Genomic DNA, 22,446 nt, shown 5'->3' on the forward strand with positions numbered 1-22,446 from the left:
TACCTGGATGAATTTATTTTTTACATACAACTGAATAGTTGTGGTATGGTTTATTCTTAGTTTACTTTCTAGTCAAGTATTGAAGGAATGTTATTTGAAACCAATCTATCTTATCTTGTTTTATACTCCAACCATTTTAGCACATTCCTCTCATCTAACAAATCTCCTACCTGACCTTTGTCATCAATCTTCTCCCCTCGTGTTATGTGCACTCAAGTCACACACAATGCATGCCCTACTTTGCTACTCAACAACCAACCCTGTTTTTCCAAATACTATTTATCTTGAGACTTTGTTGAGGTCTGTGAGCAAAACCATCATCACTTCCAGTCTAAATATCACAGCGATAGGCTGTTTGGTACTTTTGGATCATATTCCATTGAGAAAATAAAGACTGCTAGTATAGTAAGAAAACAAATCAACAGACTCCAGCAGCACAAAATAAAAATAAAATGAACATGTGCATTAAAATTATGTTTATTTAAAAGGAGATTCTGGAGAAGAACACAGGGTTATGTTTTCATAAATCTGCTTCTTCCCATCCGAATAATAAATACCATCCCATGGAGAGCCACAGACCAGACTTTTAGACCCATACTATTATTATGTGTGATAATTATACAACTACTACATGTGCACTTTAACATCCAAAGATATCAGTTTCTTACCTTGTGTAACCATTTTGGAGTGTGTGTATCGTAATGGCTACACACACACACTAGTTATATTTTTTGGCAGATAACGGCCACTTTTATTCAGATAAATCAACTTCAATTATCTGTCCGCTCATCTATGGCTCCATTGTTTATAAAGACAACAATACTGCAGTGATTAAGTTCCAGGACTCTTATCAGAATTGTTTTAGGAGCCACACATACCAAAGCCTACTGATTAATTATATCTTTTGGCCTCATGTGTAAGCTTCCTATAAAAGTCCTTTGCTCATAAAAGCACACAAAGACTGTCGGAAAGGACTCAAGGCTTATTCTTATAGACCACCCTAACAAGAACTTAAATTATTTATTAAGTAACACTTTTATTCATACAAAACAACATAATATATAAAGAAAAGATCACTCATGCCTCAGAGTTCTACTATTGCTCAAAATTGCATTAGCTGAGGAAATGGCATGTTTGGAATAAAAAAATTAAAATATAGCAAACGTGAGTGTTTCACACAACCATACACTCCCTTTGTCCTCTTCTGGCTTCATAAACTATGCTGTAAAACAAATTAAAATACAGAACGACTAAAAGTGTCCTCCCCTATACCTGGGCTAAAAGCTACAAACATAAATAACAAAAGCACAGTTGTTTGGCTTTTACATTACACAGCTTCAAGAGTCCATCCAGTGTCCACTTTTCCTTATTTGATTCTGAAGATGAGAACAAAAAGAACAACGACAACAACAACATTGATAACAGTAATGAGAAACGACAGCTTGCTGTTGGAGAGAGGACTGAAAACAGAGGAGATGAGAGTGTGTGTGTGTGTGTGTGTGTGTGTGTGGTTGTTTTCTCCAACAGAGCTCATTAGAAGCTTGTTCGCCCTCGTTGGAAGGCGCTTAGCAGGAAACATGTCTGTGTGAGGTCCCTCCTGCAGGGGGTGCTGTGTGCTGCTGGATGGGTGCGAGGAGCAGAGGAGAGTACTGGCAGTCCAAGGCAGGCAGGCAGAGGGGGGTCTTTAGTCTGTAAAGTCTCTCTCCTCACTGCGGGAAGGAACAGCTAGGTTGGGAAAGCCAGGTAGTGCATCTTGGTCACCGCCGTGCACCACAGGCAACAATCTCTCTCTCTCTCTTTTGTACACACACACACTCCTGAAGTCTTCGTGTTCACAAACACGCGCACAATCAGCCAGACCCAGACACCCTCGGCTGGTTTTAGGTGGTCCGTTCTTCCCCGTCAGCCTCCTGCTTGGTTCTGCGCAGGTTGCTCTTCATCTTCACAAACTCAGGGGTGTTCTCCTGTTCCTCCTCATTTTTCTGTTGCTCCAGCTCCAGCTGCAAGAGCAAAGACATTGGCACATTCAGATGAAACCAATTATAGAGGTGGTAATCTGCCGATGCATCTCGTTTCAGCTGGAAAGGTCCAGTCAGTAACTTTAATTCTTGTTTTTGCTTGTGATCAAACACACTCACAATGTGCATCCATCTAAGTGACAGTTCATATTTATGTATACTTGCAGTCATTTACCTGTTCTAGTTTCTGTTGTCTTTTCATGAGCTCTATCTCCAGGTCGCTCCTCTTCTTGTGGGCCTCCTGCTCCTCCTTCTGAGCCTTGAGAACTTGCTCCCTCTTTCTCTTTTCCAGCACCTTCTGGAGCTCAGGTTTGTTCTGTGTAGCCAGACCCCTGTGCAGAATCAGCAAAACAGCATGTGACTAAAGCAAACCTCTGAAGACACTGTCGGGCCGCACTCAGAGGGAGATTAGCATTCACATTCATCTAAACACATGACGACCACGGCCTGATTCTGGTCTGATGTGCAGATCTGTGTTTGATTTTATAGATTAAACAGGCAGTCGTGTTTTGGAAAAGTTTTGATTTTGAGCCCAATCCCAGATTGTTCCACATTTCTGTGTTTGAGATGGTCTGCAGCATTAGACTTTGGAAAAGAGGGTTGAAACTAAAGGCCTTTTCTCATTTTATTTCCCCTTTCTACATACCAAAACAATCCCAATTTAGCAACAAACATCTGAAAACTATCTAGTGTAGAACCGTTGCCCCACATGGAAGTCATCTGGGTGATAAATGGCAAACCAGACAGATTGTTGCACAACTGCTTGGGTTTGTGCAGCAACATTCAAAATGGGAAATGTTAATAAAATGTGAGCCTGACTTGAGAAGAATTGCAAAAATACAAAATGTTATGTCACGCTCCAAACTCCTCCAAATAACGAGAGAGAAGGGTGGGGGCTGAGGATGAGGCTCGAGAGGAGGGTTACTTCAGACAGAGGGGGACAGAAATGTGTTGGAGTCGGCTAGAAAAGGCAGAAGCCAATAAACAGCAAAGCCCAGAAAGGATTAGGGAGGCACAATAAAGTGCCACAAACACATTCAACAACACAAATAAAAATCAAGAGCAGTAAAAGGACTATCCATCGGTCCAAAAAAAAAGCTGCAGCCCTTGATTAATTTAATTTAAAAGCATATTATCCAGATTACTTTACTCTCCTCATAGTTAATCTGTTTTCTTTTGTCATGAAAGCTCGACTGGGCACCGGCTGCGTCTTTTCTTCAACAAAAAAAAACAGCCCGCTTACCTCACTGCGTTTCAGCAACAACAATCTCTTAATTAAATGCTTTAATAAATCCTAAGAATTGCATAACCGAGCCCACGGTGGTCCAAGTAAGGAGTTCATTTACAACAACGTAGCTGCTGCAGTTAAATGCCCTCTGGTCCTCCTGACGGGAGGGTTCTGGGAAAGCATCGACGGGCTGAAGCAGAGGGTGAAAGACACAATTGAGTCGGCCTGTTTTCAAGCACCACACCCAGGGAGGAGGCCGGTTAAGGTCGATGAAGGCCATAAGACTATAAAGATGCTTACTCCATTCTCATTTCACAGTCGGCATCGTTTACATAATCAGTGACCCTCCTGTCCATGCCCCCCCTCCCGTGAGTGCACACCCTCTGGCAGATTAGGAAGAAGGAGAAATCCCACACATTAATACCTCCATCTGCTCCAATGTCTCACCAGTCTTGGTGGCGGAAGTTTGGAAATTCCTCTGTGTATGTATGTGTGTGTGTGTGTGTGTGTGTGTGGGAGAGAGAGAAAGAAAAGAGTCATCACTGCTAAGGTAGCAAAAGCAGAGAAAGGCCCTCAGCTTAGAATGTTTTGTAATCATGATTACAAAACAAATTTTTTTCCCCACTCTTCATGCAGCCAATCCATTCATGCGCCCACCCACCCACCCACCCCACCCTCATCAGTGTGACTAATCCACTGAGCAAGCGTTCCATACTTTTAGTACACGATAGAAACATAACAAGTATATCCCCCCAAAAGCCCACTAGATTCATCCCACAGACTTCTGATACTGCCGGACATTCTCCGTCTAGACAACTTACAAACAATATTCTTTCTCAAATATATTAAAAAAACTAATTAATACATTTCTTATGGCCTACATTATTTGTCCTGCGCATCCTGGCCTCTTTCCATTGTTCATTAAATTAACAGCCCGCCTCCATCACTACAACAGCACCTCACTGTTTGACCTGTTTAGGACACAGCGTCACTGCTGCTGTGATGTAACAGCTGTCAACAGCATGTGTGTTTACGTAGCTATATATAGCTCAGGCACTAAGCTGCCGACACTTTTGGTGAGAGAAAATACAAACATTTAAGTCAAAAGGGTGCTCTCAGGTCCCAGTGTGCATGTCTACTGCTGCATGGATGCTCACACAGACGCCATTAAATCCTGCGTTGTTTGACCCAGTGTTAGTGTCAGCAGCCAGACCAGCAATGTATTCATGTGTAGTAGATCTGTGTGACCTTTCCAGAGCCAACCTTTCACACACTATTGCACTTGGGGTTTTATATAATATGTCCCGATGAAAGTTGTATTTCCTGAGCTTTACATAATGCTGCTGCTGGAGGTCTCAGGGACCAGTGAAGTCAACAAAAGTAACACGCTACAGAAGTATCAGTGCAGTCTGCATGGATACGGACCGATTACAAGAAAGTAGCAGGGCTACTGCATTCACTCAAGTAAATCAGCCTGGATCTGGTCACTGTGTATTGTTTCCCTCATATAACCTGCAAACCTGATAGTGATGTTGTAGAAACTCTTGGACTTAAATTATTTTACCACCCAATAAATTAATAAACCATTATCGCCAATCATATCTTTGAAATGCCGCCGTCTCTGTGAAACACCGATCTGAGTTTGTTCATGTGCTATAAACCATGGGAAAACTCCCGGTTGCTCATTGTTAAATATAAATCCCTTCCTTTAAAGTAACCTGGGACTGACTCTGCGTGTTTGCCAGGCAACACAAAGGGAGAAAGGTATTGAAGGTGTATTTGTCTGTGTCCTCACCTCTTCTGGTTCATGAGCAACTCTCGGTGCAGGTCCTGGTGATTACGGGAGTTCTTCACTGGGTTGATCAGCTTTTTGGGTTTGATGAGCTCATCACAGTCTCCGTCCAGGTAGTCGGGCTCTGCCATGACACTCCTCCCTGGTGACAGCGATAGACCAGGGTCACGTGGATCTGAATCCACAGAGACAAGAGAAGACACTTTGACCACTACGTCATGGGCTCGAATGCAAAAATGCTGTAGCGACAGAAATATACATTTCTCATTTTCAGTGATCCATTATTTCTCCTTTGAACCTGTGATATGAGCATCTGCCTGATCCTCTGGCAGATGCTCAGAGTTTTTGAATCATCTCGATAGTGATAGAAACACTCAGCGTTGGGATTACATAATTGTTCCCAAAGAGTGAAGAGGAACATTTCATTCCCCTTTAATAATGAAAAAATTAATCACAACAGTACTGTCAATATCTTACAGGCACTTAGTTATGTAACTATTTCAGTACACACCAATAGATTTGATCCATTGTTTTCCATGACCTTAAAGATCTATGTGATTCCAATTGTCACACCGTCTTAATACGTTGGAAAACATACATTCTGTATTTCGCAAGTATTGGTCAGTATTAATTAAGTGTTAATTTAATATGAATTTATTTGAATATGAATTTAATTTACTATAAATTTTAAAAAGCTCATGTTGTTGACATCTACCATCACTGGACCAAAGGGTCCCCCATCTGGTCATTATAAAGCTGAGAAATAACTAAAATACAGCAAGTTTGAATCAGGCCTCATGTTAATCACAGGTTCAATACAATAAGACAACAGGAAACTTGTATAGAAGATAAGTGCAACTGTTCCCCACGCTGCTTATTGTGATGAAAACAATCCAATTTGTATCATTTTTTGATGGCTCACATGCGGCATTTAAAATAATGAACGATCAAGATTTTTCTAAATGAACACTAACGAATAAAAGTGTTCATCTAACCGACTGAATTAAGAATAGAACAATATCGGACAAAATAAAAAGTAAAACAACATATTTAGCCAATTTAAGACCAAACATTCGATCTTGGCTGAACTCACCCTGCAGAAGAGGAAAGACGGGGTATCTGAACATTGTCGTCATCTCTGCTATTTTGATCCCGAATGTATTTTCCAGAAAAAGCTATGAGAACTCGCTGTTCTGTTCATCAGTCTGTTGCAGAGCCTCAGAGGTGCTTTGTCCTGCACAGCTGTCTGCGACTGAGCTGGTTGGAGATCAAAGTTGGTTTTATAGCTATGCTCTCTCTCCCTCTCTCCCTCCCTCTGCTCCCTCCCTCTGCTCCCTCCCTCTGCTCCCTCCCTCCCTCACCTATTCCCTCCCACTCACTTTCAATATACATCTCAAGGTGAAGAAGAGTTTATAATTAATTTATGAATATTCTTGCTCGTCACTGTAAAGAACTTTGTGATGTTTTTTAAAATCTCGTCTGTAATATAGTCCCATATAGAAGAGTAAAGCTGTATACACCGTACACACATTCTGCTGAGACTAGATGGCAAAGTCACATGCATTTCTTCTCCCACAGTCTGAGGAATGACTCAGATTTATAAACAATCATGTTCTCCAAAGCCCTTGAGTGAGACTCCCATGTTGTGACTGATGAACACAGCCCAGTGGAGGCTGTGGAACCAGAGCGGGCCAATCACATTCAGTGGTGCCAAAGACGCATTTTACTGCACGTGCTAGACACAAAGGTGGGGGAGTGTGTCCTCAGAATCAAAACATACGTGTAGAGGATTGGTGTAATGAGTTAAAAACACCACCAGAGGTCAACATTCTTGCATTCCAGAAACTAAACCATGCCAGTTACATAACAAAGAAGGCCCAGATAAACATGGTTTGTGGCTGCACATAATACACTTGATGGATCGAGTCGAGTGAATATGTTGACGGATGTAAATACAGCTTTTTTCAGTTATCATCTACAGTCAAAGGGATGGGGAATCCGTGCTAATCTCAGATTATTCACAAGGAAAAAAATGGTTTACTAACCCATGTGGACAACACTAATCCTAAAATGGACACAGTAAATTAATGACATAATAATTTTAAATAGCACAAGTTCAGGGTTAAGCTTGGAAAATACATTTTCATGAATCTGTTCCTAAAAATAAGACACTGGACCAGTTAAGTGAAGTATTTCCATCTAAATGCTACATCACAGGCTATAATGTTGTATTTTATGACAGCCAGAAAACGTTAACAGTGTTGACAGTGCATGAGATGGCAGAGGTGGGCAGAACAGTTTAAAGCTGTATTCGAGGGCTGCGTGTGAGCACACAGATGCCGTGTACATCAAAGGGGGTTTCTGTTAAAACTGGCACGAGAGGGAGAGGAACTTACAGACTGCCAGTGTTGTCAAAGTGTCCGTTAGCTTAACACATCTGCTCCTACTTCCTCTGTGCCCCAAGGGAGAGGGGAAGTGACATAGGGAGTTCAAAGGGAACCTGCAACCTCAAATTGGATCCCCGGAGCCCTTTAAATTCTGTTTTTATCACTGGTGGTTCTGCACGTTATAGTGAGTCCCGTTTTACTTGAAGGTTATATAGATATAATCATTTTCACTCACAACACCTGAAGAGAAATATACAGATAACTGAGTCAACATGCTCCAACCCTGCATGTCATGAATCAAGAGTTGTCCTTTTACAGATGTCTTACTCTGTGTGCGTTTTAAAACTGTGCAACAATAGTGACATCCAGCCACTTCCACAGATACAGTAGATTGTATGCGTTAATATCTGAAATATTGTAAAGAAAACGTGTTCCATGGAAGCAATCCTCCAAGCACATCAGCGTGGATAGGGTTACACAGTTTTTGGGGCAATACTTCCAGGAATCCCATTAAAACTGTTTGTTTATTGGTTGTGGAAACACAGCCTTAGGGCACAGAAACACACACACACACACACACACACACACACACACACAAACACACACAGATAATGAGCATCCTAAAGACCTGGATGTCCATTATGTCCAAGAGAAATGGGGCGGCATTTAGAGGTTTCAAAATGTGCAAGCATTCTGGGAGAAAAAGAGAAGAAAGTAAGAAATAATGGAAAAGAAAGAGGAATAACTGGGTCAGAGGAAGAGAAGAGGGAGGTGGTGACATTACTCATACGCTGCTCTCCTCATGACTGTATCTCATATACTGTGAAACACCCCACGTTTAACCTGGCAGCTAAAGGAAATATCAGATCAATCACGTAAGAATACAGCAAAGAAGGCTAAAAAAGGCTGTGTGTGTGTGTGTGTGTGTACCTCACAGTGGCCGGTTGCAATAGAGCTGATTGAATGACTTATCTTCGACGGATAAGAGTGCCCACACTGTGCTAACTGATTGCATTACCACCGGCCAGCTCCACTATATGACCATGCACAATGACTTACATTCATAATACTGACTCATTTCTCAATTTCCCCTTCAACTGTCATCTTCTCTAGGTCGCCATGGAGACCTGCCATCACCCGCTCTGCATTCAGGGACAGGAAGGAGCTGCTGCCAACTGATGCAGAGTCTGAAGCCTTCCAATGAGCATCACTGATGACACTCTAAACAACGGAAATACATTCAGCAAAAACAGCCGTAAAAGCATCTATAATCCGTATTTATTTACCAACAATGGATCACATGACTATGTGTCAGGGTTGCTCGAAGTGATGAGTCAAAGTGAATCATCACCCGACTACAGCTCAGCTCACCGTTTACTTTTCTTCAGCTACTACTTTAATGTTTCTGTTTCCTCTCACCGTGGTGGTGTTTCAGATAGCTCACTCTACTTACTCAGCAACAAACCGTTGGCAGCTAAAGAGCCTGAGATGCATGCATGAAAAGAATTCTTCCTCGTCTAATCCAACAGCGGAGAGCACAGATGGGCAGAAAGACTAATGGTGGGGGTCAGAGGACCTACGTTGGCCATTATCAGCCCTCTTTCATTACAATGCTAGGGAGCAATAGTGTGAATATTACAGGAAAGAGGAACAATTGCAAAAATGGATTGTTACTGAAGTGGAAGAGAAGAAGGAGGTCAATAACTTGATGTTAGAATCAGAGCCAAGATGGACAGACGGAGAACTATAACAGAGACATGACATGGTTTACTCTCAGGAGTCAACTGTTGCCTTTCCTGAAGGAAGCCCCGATTGAGAGAAAATGAAGAGGAGGAGAGCAGCTGGTGGCCAGCCTCCCCACCTGACCCCCCTGTCTCCAGGATACGGCCACAAACCATCCCTGCACGGAGTGGGGATGGGCCGTTAACCGTCATTGGTTGTGAACACATGCCTGACCACACCCACTCCACAATTTGATTTCCGCACAAAAGGTACGTAGGCTTATAAAAACGAATGCATCAGCATTTTAGTATCCGATTTGATAGCAGTGGAGCATGGATACTAACGTCTAACATTAAAAAGAAGGACATTTTGGAGAGCTCACACCAACAGCAACTCACCAAAAAGGTGACACATTTTCTGGAGCAAACATATGTGAAGAAAGAACAAGATCAGCTGGCTTTGAATCAGACTCACAGCACATTTCCACCAAACAAGGAACGAATATGTAACATTTTCTTGAAACTTCAATCACCATCCGCTCTCTAGAGTTCCTCTTGTTCACTCTCTTGTCTATTCCACTCACAGATGGGAGCTCCACCCATCAGGGGAAATTGCGTCATCAATACCCCTAAAGCATCCCCCACACCCAGTTCTTTCTCTCACACATACACACCAACATGCATACACCCCCCCCCCTCCTCCCTGCGTGTTACAAGCTGGACAGATCTGAGTGTGCATCTCCTAGCGTTTCTGGTAATGAAGCGGCCATTCAGCCATAAAAAGGGGAGGGCCTAATTAAAACACACAGATAGATGAGCATTAACAGACAGCTGTGGGGAATTGGGAAGGAAAGAGGGGTGTTTTTCATTGTGTGTGTGTGTGTGTGTGTGTGTGAAGAGAAAGAGAAAGAAAGTGACAGAGAACGTGAAGGAGAAGCAGAGAGTTTGGAGGCCAAGTCGTGACAATGAGCTCATTTCCCGGACAGCCGCCGTGTGCACGTGGTCATTTACAAGCCTCCCCTCGTGACGACACATAAATCATGGTAGGCAGCGAAGTGACGCACAGATTTCCAGAGCCCAGAATCACTCACACCAAGAAACACATTCAGTCAGTATCAACTTCAAAAATCAAAATAAAAACATACCCACAGCATTTGTTTTCAGTCAAGAACTGAATTTGTATGTGAAAGCACAATTATGTACCACTTCCCCTCAGGAATAACCGACCAGCAGTCCATGCTAAAGAAAGAAGCGGCCAATAAGAAGAGACGTAAACACCAGGATCTAGTCAGGACCGAGCACACGTTCCTGCCTGTACACAATGCTAGAAAATGGCTTGAATGTGTACGTACTACCAGTCTACAGAACACAATATTTAGAGAAGAAAATGCCTACGACTACAAATACCTACAACATTCACAGTATTTTATTGAAAAAGGCTAAATGATGAGATCATCTGAGGGAGAAAGAAAAAGACATGGAGCAAGAGGGAAATGGTTCCACAATAGTATGCTTGGGAGTTTGGGGGTTGAGATCTGTTTTGTATTTCCTGCCTTCAGAGTGGGGGTCTGGAGAAGAGGAGCTGGGGAATTCTGGGGCCTCATCGTTCACTGACCTCTGAAAGCACCCACTCTTCTCCCAAAATGTGATGATGCCACTGGGGAGATGCAGGGGTATGGGAATTTACACTCAGGGTTTTAGAGTTCATAAAGTAGAGATGCGCAGCATGCACAAATACCCACACAATGAAAAACACATCCTGTGAGGGAGGCATGGACTGTATTCTGTGTGTGTGCGTGTGTGTGTGTATCGGGGGGGGGGGGGGGGGGTTTAATGATCCTGATGTCATTATGGGAATACTGGGCGTCTCTGTAGACTGTCATGATGAAAAGTAAACACCCAAACTCATTACTACGCCTGGATGCCAAGAGTAATATTTAGAAAATAACATCTGAATTGATGCGAATGGCTACTCCTTTTATCTCTCTGGCTCCCCAATGTTTACTGTGAACAACTTTTTTGTCTTAACCACAATCTTTTGTAGATCTGGACATCTTATTGCATATACATACTGGTGTTGGCATACAGCATACATATCTCTGCTATTTGTGTGGTCATTTGGAAGCAGTGTCTCCATTTCATTGTGTTCTTCAGAAACAGTCTATTCAACCCTTATGAAATATGTTCTCCTCTAACTTAAATGTCTTTGTAAAAAAAGAAAATTCAGTTGATGTTTTTGTATCACTCAGGCTATATTTCCTATCACAACAGAGTGCTGCAGGAATGAGTCCTAAAAGCAGAATAAGTTAAGTTAAAAGTTGGTTAAAACAAGCTTCAGAGATTTTAACATTTTCTTCTACAATAAAAAAATACATCATGAATACATACATCTATTTTAAGAGAATTAAAAAAATGTGGTTGCTAACAAGTGCCTCAATGAGTCTACAACATGTCCTCACATCGACCGGTCCGCCTTGATGTGTATACTTACGCTAATGCGACCGTGATGCTTTTCATATAGCAGAACATGAATTGTTTTACTTTTTACACGAGTCGACCTACAAAACTACGTTAGTCTTTTAAAAAAAGCTTTCTTGGACACTTCATGAGATTTTCTGCCATAAGTCGCAACGGTCTCTCTCGCAGGTTCGAGACAACGTGAAGCACAGGAAAACTATCCACAGACACTGCAACTCCAGCATGCTGCTAAATACTTAGTGAGCTTTCTCTGGCGGTTTAATCTGCGACGTGTTTTTTTGTTCGGCAAGGACTTGAAAGTAACAGATCATTATTAATATGTAAAACTTTGCACACCGGCTTTAAAGTATAAACTTCACACACAGGCCTGTGTTGTTTTTGTACAGAGGATATTTTAATTTTGGATAACAGGCCGAAATAGAGGAACCGTGATTAGACAACGTCTCATGTCTATGTCCTGCACAAACGTGTTCATGTTCTGGTTTTTTTTTTAAATCCCTTTGCCAACAATTGTATGTAGAGAGTTGATGTGGTTCTGGGGTCTTGTGATCTTGGCCTTGTGAAGTTGTCTCAAAGTTTTTCAAATCTGTGTCTGAGTTACTTTCCATCCCTCTTCGTGACTTTCATCTGTGGGATAACCACCACAGAGGCTGCATTTGGTCTAGTCTGACTAGAAGGAAAGTGTGGCTACTTTCAGATCTGGCTTTTAAGAGTTAATTGCAATGTGAGCAAGTCTCCACATCCGTTGTGTCGACATGACCCACATGTGTTTGGATGGAGACATCTTTTACTGTTGAGATAATTAAAATAAGCACAAAATGATCAGGTTATAATGTGATCTCCCCCCTTTTAATTAAAACATGCCTGTGTTGCCAGTTTGCACTCCACACTGACTGAAGATATTTAATGCGGTGGCAAAGGCACAGTCCTGTCGTCACACGTTGTGAACCGCGGGCCGGAGGCAGATTACAGAATGAATGGGGTGGATTGAAAAAGGCACAGGCACCACTTTTGAGTCACGCAGTGGGAATGTGATGAACCTGCAAAGTCTCACGCAAATACGCACGCATGCAAGCACGCACGCACGGGGGTACAATTTGGGGTCACACCTGTCAGACAAATACAAAAGGCTGGTCTATGCTCTCCCACAGCTGACACAGACACATGGTCTTGTCCTTATACGAACAGGTGGACTGAGACAGATGCACAGAATCCACATTTCTACATAAACACACCCTAAGAGGACAAATTATAGAAGCCGCACATGCATGTTTCATGTGGCTCCTCCTCACTCGGATGTAAACATGTGCCCATATACTGCTCCTTCCTCACACAGACATCAGTGTTTAAATGCAGTTCCAATATATGTCTCCTTAATGCCGAATAATTAAAAAGCCACAGACTTTTTGTCTGGCTCAGCAGTGTGAAGTGCCGCTCAGTCATAAAGGAGGAGTCTTTGTTATGCTTTGTTATGGCTCCGCTGTCTGTTCCAGTTCCAGATTCAAAGCTTTGTGCTTTACTGCTGCTTTTCCCGTCTGGACCAGAGTCACGCCCCTCTCATCGTCCACTGGCTGAGCCATGCTGGGAGCTCGATTCTCATTGGCTGGGGGGGGGGGGGGGGGACACCGGAGAGGATTTGGGAGGTTCTCCTTTGTTTACACCCTACTACAGAAAACCCCAATAACTATGGAGGACTTAAAATGACTAAAGTATAAATAAATAAATAAATGAATGCATGAATAAATACAAGAATAAATAAATAAATGCTTAAATAAATGTATAAATGAATAATAATGCTTTAAAAAAATAACATAAATAAATAAATAATAAATAAATAAATAAAAATATATATATATAAATACAGGAATGAATAAATAATAAATCAAAGAACAAGATCATTAAAAATATATATGCATTTCTTCATTTATTTATTTATTCTCATTTATGTGCCCACACGTATTTCTTCATTTTTTTATGTGTGACATAACGTGTCGTATATATTCAAATATTGGGGTCGAACCTCTGTCTAAAGCATGATTGGTCGGGGGAGTGTGATGCACCTGGTGTGTTGTGTCTCTCTATTTCTGCCTGGCACATGATGATGCTGATTTCAGCAGCTCACAGCCAACCTTATCTTCAAAAGCCTAGACAGCTTTTCAGCTTTTTGACTTCAGCAATTTTGGAATTCCTTGTGTTCTTTGTGTTCTTTTCTGGTCTTTGTCTGGAATCTGGTCTTGGGAGTCTGTCTTGGGGGTCCAGACTCTCTCGAGGACAGGGCTCTTCCACTGGTGGAACTCTTCACCACCACATCAACACAATTATTCACTGTAAATTACTCACTGTAAAAATTATTAACTGTAAATGGTGTCCACTGTTGTTTGGCGTAGTTGTTTGGCGTGATATAAGAAATAATAATAAATATATAAGCTTTCTTGACGCCTGTCGCTACATTGGGTATCGCTACAATATGAAATTATTGTGAAATAATGATTGTAATTATTAATCTTTATATTGATAAAAATAATATTGTCCTCGTATAAAATAGATCCTATAACGAAGTTTATGTTTAATTTTAGCCGCTACGCCAGAGCAGCCGCAGCGGGCATTTCAATCACCCTCGGCGCCCTTCTAAGAGCTGCCGCGAGACAGAGCGCGCTTGAGCAGGAGCAGAGAGGCATACCGCCCGTCTCTCGCATATCTCCTTAGGCTGAATCTCGATAACTCGACTGCCCAAACTATCCTTAATTCGAACTTGAAACCACATCTACCGTTACATTGAAAATTCTGAAAGGCATCTTACCGCGACTCAACAACTGTGAATGCATAACAAACGCTGTTCACAGATCCAAGTGCTAGGTCTACAGATCAGCTATCTACAGGCCGAGATTACCTTAACTTGATTCCCAACTCGCTTCAACGGTTCGGACTTGTTGATACACATGACATAAATTACCACATAAATAACAAAAAATACAAATATATATAAATACAAAATAGGAATATATATAAATGAAGAGAAATATAAAAATTAAAATATACAATGTTTGTGAAATATCCTTGTTATATGATGTTTATTAATTTAATATTTTTTTTATGTATTTATTTGTTTATTCTTATATCTATATTTTATTATTATTTTTATTTATTTATTTATTTTTTTATTAAATAACAACTGTTACCTTGGGCAACCAGACAATCCACAGTTAGCAAGACAGACACATAGGGGCGCAAGCTGATCGTTCACACACACACACACACACACACACGTATAATGGAGTAACAAGGTGTTTGAAAGCTAAATGATCAGTCTTTGTTCTATCTGATTATATGCCGTATGCTTGACATGACTCAAAATACTCTGTATGTACATGCATATTTTTAGTTGGGATAGGAGGCAATTATGTGGTTTCATTGTCTCATGAAACTTTCCAAAGCCAGTATACATTCTGCACATCAGGCTGTGACAGAAATACGTGGCTCTATTCTTCGGAGAGCGCATGGTCCCGTTTGCATTTGTAATAAAAAATAGAATCATATATCTTGAAACTGACTTATAAAAGAGCTTAATCCAATTCATGCAGCTCAGACTTACAATTTCTGTCTACTTCAACCTAACAAGATGCAAGGAGGAAGGCATTTAGAGTCGGTGTGTACATTTGTGCGTGTCATCCATTCTCTAAGACTACGCAAAGTGGCCAGCACAGTAATGGTGCTTTATTGTGATTGAAGCTCCAGCATAACAGCAGGAAAATCAATCAGATTCTTTAAGAAGCCGGGTCACTGTAGGTGTGTGTGTGTGTCTCAGTAGTAGTCTTTGGTAGATGTATCTTATCTTAAATCAACATCAAGCCCTTAGCCTGCTCAAATAAAAGTAAGTCAAGCCTGAGCATGTCTGACATTCATATAAACACACACACACACACACACACACACACACACACACACACACACACACACACACACACACACACACACACACACACACACACACACACACACACACACACACACACACACACACACACACACACACACACACACACACACACACACACACACACACACACACACACACACACACACACACACACCGAATTGTGACATCATAATATAAAACCATGGCAACAAAAGCACAGCACCCTGTAAACAGATCCTTTGTCCTGTTCTAGAAATTTGTGATTTCATCACTTGCGTTTTCAATGCATCATAATACTGTATTCAGCCTGCATGGGGAGGAGGGATAGTCACACATCCAGTGTCTCTAAAAAAAAACTGCCAAATCAGCTATATAATTTCTGTATTCATTGTTTTTTAGAAATTAATTCACTTGACCATGTTAGCTAGATTAATAATGCCCACGCTCCAGATAGCATGTGGGTATTGTTTAGCGGAGGTGGTACCTCACAGATTCTACACATCTTGTCCTGTGCACCGTTATGTCTGAAGATGCCTTAAGAATAGCCAGACTTACTATACGACACCTGCAGTGGGAAATAGCACCTACAAATATTGTATTTCATGGAGGTGTTTACTTTATGATGTGAGTAATGGTGGTCTGTTTCAGGGGAGGCGGCCCATCTCAACTATAAAACACTGAGGGAAACCCTGGGTCTCTCCTACATATTCTTTTATGAGATATTTGCTGATTCAAGTTATAATGTTTCCAATTGTACACCGTTTTTATTCAGCAAAGGTACTGGCTTGTATGGCTGTTTGCGTTAAGACAAGACTGGACACTGCTGTATTTGTTTTGTTAGAATAAGTAAAGGTGCATCAGAAGAAAACATAAAGTAAAGTTTCCCTGCAGCCTGGAACTGGAGAGAGGGAAGACGTGATTTCTAAACGCACGAGGACTCGACTCTTAGTGCAGAGACCCTTTGAAACCGTACACTATGTTTACATGGCTCATTACAGGGGAACATACTTTTTTTGCTACAAGGTAGTCTTTCACCGCGAGTGAACTAAAGGTCTAGCAACACACAAGCCCGCACAGTCACATGGGCTCATGCAGTGTGGATCTAAAGGATCAGTGTGTTCTGCTGAGTAATGAAGATTGTATGCCCACAGACAGACCAGCAGGACTGTGAGAGATAATACTGTCAACACACATGTGGTTGTCATTTAGCCCTCCTAGACACACACACACCAATTCCTGACCCAAATGCCTTGCTTTTCTTGAGGTCAGGTTGAGTCCTTGACATGGACTCAGTTCTATAATGATACATCTGAAAAATGCACCAGAACCACTAATGGACACATGCTCTCATAGAATGGAAACTCAAGACATTTCATTCACATCTTTTAATTCCTGAGTGCAATAATAACGGAGAAAAGAGCATTTCAACACTCACCACACACACACACACACACACAAACACAAACACAGCAACAGCTCTTACAACAGAAGACAGTAAGAGAGGCAGTGTAAAAGAAACAGCGGCGAGGAGGGGAGACGGTGGTTCAAAGATCAGAAAACAGATGTAAATGGTTGTGCAAACTCTCCACTAAATAACTAACACATGTGAGAGAAACCTCCCCACCCTGCACACACATATATGCGCACACACACACACACACACACACACACACACACACACTCTAGAAAGCACTGCACCTATAACATGCTCATTGATATCACCTGATTGTGTCACTTCTTCTCTCACTAGAGCACATCTGATGAGCCAGAGTTAAACTACTTCACACGCTGCTACACACATTCAGTTTGTTTAACTTCTTGGTCAACTTTGACAGCAACTCTCTGAGGCTGTTTAAACAACGTTTATGGCACTGTGAAAAACTAACAACCATAAGGCTGCAACTTATTGCCACGTCAAAAAATATAACACATGCAAACACACAGACACGCACGCACACACACACACACACACACACACACACCTCTACCCATGTTGGTCTTTGCGCCTAAATGACAGCGCCGGGGCCAGTGTGTGTCAGCTCTGACTGAAGCCGTGTGCTTTGACACAGAAGCCCGCAGTCACCGCTGTGCTATTACACACAGTCTGACTCACTCAGATACAGGTGATCCATACCATGTAGTCTCCTCTGATGCCGTTTGTCTCACACATAGGCCTCTTTTTAAGACTTAAGTTGATATTATCATCTCAAAACTATGGCAACAAATAAGAAAAAAATAGCACAACAGTCTTGAGTGTTGAGTGTAGAGCACTCTATTGTAAACTCGTGATGTTGGAATGGATAAATAATCTTGACATGGTTTAAAAAACAAGAGCATGAGACTATATAGTAGACGAAAGTGTCCATATATTTCCATCTACATAATCACATGTGAACACAAGCACCCATAACACAGTCTCTAAAACACTGACAATACTAAAGCCAGATGATAAGTGCTGTGCTCTCCTCCTCCCAGAGTCCGAGGTGCCATGAGGAGTATCTCTGCTGCTGGAACTGTCGTCTGTACATGCTGTACACACAACAACCTCAACGTGCTCGCTCTCCACTGTCCCGTCGGCTTCAGTCATGCGCCGCAACAAAAGGAGACAATGAAACAAGAGTTTGTGTTTTGCAATCTCATTCTCTCTCCCCCTCTCTCTCTCTCTCCTCGGTATTTTCTTTTCCTCGTTACTTTCCAGTTTTGTATTAAACCCCACAGCCTGCTGCTTCTGCCGACGGGAGCAGACAGAGCAGTCAAAACGTGCTGCTTTTGTTAGTGCGCTCGTGAAACAACCTCACGAAAACACGAGCTCCACACACACACACACGCACGTACACACCTACCTCAAAGTCGACCCCGTCCCGACTTTCCAACTCGACTTGTTTAATATTTAGAATGACAAAGTGGTTCAAGGCCACCTCGGTGTGTCTCCGGATCACTTCTTGGCTTGAGGTGTGTCTGCGGGACTCTGGTTTTGTAAACTGCGCCGTAGCTGTAGCACACACACACACATTGACTCAGTCAGGACCCATAGAAAATGTAAATTTAAGATGGGTGGGAGGGATGGAGTGACGTCACGCAAGGGCTCCTCCTCCTCCTTCGCTGTCTTCGTTTGCTCCCTGTATAACATGATTGGGGACTCCTCGAGCGCAGGGCGGGGCGTGGATGGAGGGGCGTGCGCACCCGCACACGCTGACACAAATAAACACATGCAAAAGAAATACATGTCATACGATTCTGTGTCAGCCTTCCTTAAAAGTGCCTGTGAAAAATGCATGTGATTTGTAAAGACACTTGTATTGTGACTGTTGTTTTTAATAGTAATAGTGGGCTACTTTATGTATTTCTAAATGTTGTATTGATTCGTGGGATGTTACAATGTATGTTAATAGCTAGCAATACATGTGCTAATTGCAACAATACGCAAACTCACTGCTAGCTACCGCCAAATCCTACACACTGGCCCTTTAAGATACTTTCCCCCTTTAAAGCAGCACTATAAATGTGTGAAGTAAATGTAAAAGTCAAATTTCAGAAAACCTATTTCTCTGAGTTGATGGAGACCAACACAGAGCTAAAAGTATTGTGATTTTTTGACTTTTATTCATAATAGTGATGATGTGATCAGAAATACAACTCTATTTGAAAGCTAATGCTGCTCTTTGTCTAATGGATGTGTAAATAGGCAATATGTTGACCGAAGCATCTGTATGTCATTATGTCTATGACTTAATACATACATACATTATAAGTAACTTTAAGGTATCATAACACCATTATATGTTTTATATTATGTATCATCTTGTTTTAACTCTTCATTTGGGCTACAGGTACATGTCTTTGAATGATAGTAAAATATTATAACCAAAGATTTTGATGGCTACATCATTCTGTCAAGTATATATATTCCAGATGTTCTGATCATAATTGATTTAATATAGTTGGTATCTTTGGTAAACATGATCTCCACCATATATATATATATACACTACCGTTCAAAAGTTTGGGATCACTTAAAAATGTCCTTATTTTTCAAAGAAAAGCATTGTTTTTTTCAATGAAGATAACATTAAATCAATCAGAAATACACTCTATACATTGTTAATGTGGTAAATGACTATTCTATGTGGAAACGTCTGGTTTCTAATGAAATATCTCCATAGGTGTATAGAGGCCCATTTCCATCAACTATCACTCCAGTGTTCTAATGGTACATTGTGTTTGCTAATCGCCTTAGAAGACTAATGGATGATTAGAAAACCCTTGAAAACCCTTGTGCAATTATGTTAGCACAGCTGAAAACAGTTATGCTGGAGATATAAGCTATACAACTGGCCTTCCTTTGAGCTAGTTGATTATCTGGAGCATCACATTTGTGGGTTCGATAAGACTCTCAAAATGGCCAGAAAAAAAGAACTTTTATATGAAACTCGCCAGTCTATTCTTGTTCTTAGAAATGAAGACTATTCCATGCGAGAAATTGCAAAGAAACTGAAAATTTCCTACAGCGGTGTGTACTACTCCCTTCAGAGAACAGCACAAACGGGCTCTAACCAGAGCAGAAAGAGAAGTGGGAGGCCCCGGTGCACAACTCAGCAAGAAGACAAGTACATTAGAGTCTCTAGTTTGAGAAATAGACGCCTCACAGGTCCTCAACTGGCAGCTTCTTTAAATGGTACCAAAACGCCAGTGTCAACGCCGACAGTGAAGAGGCGACTCGGGATGCTGGCCTTCTAGGCAGAGTGGCAAAGAAAAGCCATATCTGAGACTGGCCAATAAAAAGAAAAGATTGGTATGGGCAAAAGAACACAGGCATTGGACAGAGGAAGATTGGAAAAGGTGTTCTGGACAGATGAATCCAAGTTTGAGGTGTTTGGATCACACAGAAGAACATTTGTGAGACGCAGAACAGGTGAAAAGATGCTGGAAGAGTGCCTGACACCATCTGTCAAGCATGGTGGAGGTAATGTGATGGTCTGGGGCTGCTTTGGTGCTGGTAAAGTGGGAGATTTGTACCAGGTAAAAGGGATTTTAAATAAGGAAGGCTATCACTCCATTTTGCAACGCCATGCCATACCCTGTGGGCAGCGCTTGATTGGAGCCAATTTCCTCCTCCAACAGGACAATGACCCAAAGCACACCTCCACATTGTGCAAGAACTATTTCGGGAAGAAGCAGGCAGCTGGTATGCTGTCTGTAATGGAGTGGCCAGCACAGTCACCAGATCTCAACCCCATTGAGCTGTTGTGGGAGCAGCTTGACCGTATGGTCCGCAAGAAGTGCCCATCAAGCCGATCCAACTTGTGGCAGGTGCTTCAGGAAGCGTGGGGTGAAACTTCAACAGATTACCTCAACAAATTAACAGCTAGAATGCCAAAGGTCTGCAATGCTGTAATTGCTGCAAAAGGAGCATTCTTTGACGAAAGCAAAGTTTGAAGAAAAAACTTAATACTTCAAATACAAATCATTATTTCTAACCTTGTCAATGTCTTGACTATATTTTCTATACATTTTGCAACTCATTTGATAAATAAAAGTGTGAGTTTTCATGGAAAACATGAAATTGTCTGGGTGATCCCAAACTTTTGAACGGTAGTGTATATATATATATATAAAATATTTGGCTGCATGGGATTTGTAATTACTTGTGAATAATGTCCTTCAAAAATGATTTCTTTAAGAATTCAGGGAGCAATGAATAATTATTTACTGTGATCACAAGAGTGAATTGTTGATGAGTATGTTCCATACTGAATATCCCAAGCATTCTTTGTGATGAAGAGTAATCTGCTTACTGATGAAGGGTCAGTGGATCTGCTTATCCACCACCCTTCTGTTAAATCGGCTCACTGAAACTCTAGTTTCATGGTGTTGTTTATGTTGCCCTGCTGGTTTTAGGAGGCATACATCTTTCTTGACTCTATCTATTTGGGTTCAATCTCTGTTGTATAAAGATCTCAGTTGCCATATAATTACCAGAGCAGGCTTACTGGAAATGACAAAAAGAACAGAAAACAACTCAAGGTTTTGGGTCAAATTTTTAAACATCTGGGAGGGGTGTCAGAGAAGTAAAACATTCCTAAGGACCTTCTCATAATTTAAGAGTGGGGTGAGTAAGAGTGTTGCGCTACACAATAGGATGAGTCATATAAGGGTCACCTCTGACAGAGACGACCCTCCCTTCTGAGACCTCCACACTCAGAGCTCCCACCATGCAGGAAACAGATGTGTATGCAGTGTGTGCATACAAGCTGTATGAGAAACTCAAAAGTCAGAGCAACGACTATCACTAGTCTCACATGCCTTCCTCATGCCTTCCCCATGCTGAATCTATTACGTCAAGGAATAGTTTAAAATGCTGAGGTGCTTTTTTGCTGAGAGAAGAGAAGATTTAACTAGGATGAAATACAACAATTTTGTCGTCTTACCCCTATCAAGAAAGCGACTGAGTGGATTCATATTTAAACTTAAAATGTAACCTAAAATAATATAACATATTACTGTATCTATTTGTGACAGCCTATTTTTGTTGTTGTTGTCTAACCTTAAACAAACACTTCCCCTCCTATTTATACTGAAGTCATGCTAGACTTAAAACCTTTACCACTAGTTCCTGTGTTTCAGCAACTTCTCCAGTAATATTGCATTTGTCTGTGGTTTCCGTTTAAGTTTCAAACTACATCTTCCTTTAAACCACCACTGAGATGAACAGATTGAGAGGGGAACGCCCAAATAGTGGTTTGAAAAAACCCAAATTCCCCACTGTGCTCTTTACACGGAATACCTACATTTTCTGTTATGCAAGTACACAATTAGATGCCGCCTCAAAACATTAATATGTCCCTTGTATAGACACAGTCCTTTTGCCATAAATAAAGGCTGATTGTGCGAAGAGGACAGGTTTAG

The 22,446-nt window shown here is 41.4% G+C and overlaps 1 protein-coding gene across 5 annotated transcripts; it reads right to left on the reverse strand.

Annotated features, from left to right (window-relative positions):
* Positions 1-461: 461 nt before the first annotated feature.
* Positions 462-18,572, reverse strand: fam107b (family with sequence similarity 107 member B). Of its 5 annotated transcripts, none has more exons than XM_056417400.1 (4): positions 18,384-18,572; positions 5,042-5,180; positions 2,194-2,350; positions 462-2,000 (listed from the first exon to the last, which is right to left on the reverse strand). In XM_056417400.1, exons 2-4 carry the CDS (start codon positions 5,167-5,169, stop codon positions 1,881-1,883), a joined length of 405 nt encoding a protein of 134 aa, XP_056273375.1. In that variant the 5' UTR covers positions 5,170-5,180; positions 18,384-18,572; the 3' UTR covers positions 462-1,880. The 5 variants fall into 5 exon arrangements, with proteins under 5 accessions (XP_056273375.1, XP_056273374.1, XP_056273373.1 ...); XM_056417399.1 differs by having other exon boundaries at positions 5,042-5,213; positions 18,380-18,570; XM_056417398.1 differs by having other exon boundaries at positions 5,042-5,213; positions 18,384-18,568.
* Positions 18,573-22,446: the final 3,874 nt, after the last annotated feature.

The sequence above is a fragment of the Pseudoliparis swirei genome, chromosome 6, assembly GCF_029220125.1.
Source record: "Pseudoliparis swirei isolate HS2019 ecotype Mariana Trench chromosome 6, NWPU_hadal_v1, whole genome shotgun sequence".
NCBI lineage: Eukaryota > Metazoa > Chordata > Actinopteri > Perciformes > Liparidae > Pseudoliparis > Pseudoliparis swirei.

Bases quoted from the DNA above. Each gene is read 5' to 3' on its own strand.
- fam107b (XM_056417396.1), bottom strand. From the start codon at position 6,174: ATGACGACAATGTTCAGATACCCCGTCTTTCCTCTTCTGCAGG. The intron at 5,214-6,131 runs GTGAGTTCAGCC...CTGTGGATTCAG, and splicing joins CGTCTTTCCTCTTCTGCAGG to ATCCACGTGACCCTGGTCTA. The intron at 2,001-2,193 runs GTAAATGACTGC...TTGCTCTTGCAG, and splicing joins GACAACAGAAACTAGAACAG to CTGGAGCTGGAGCAACAGAA.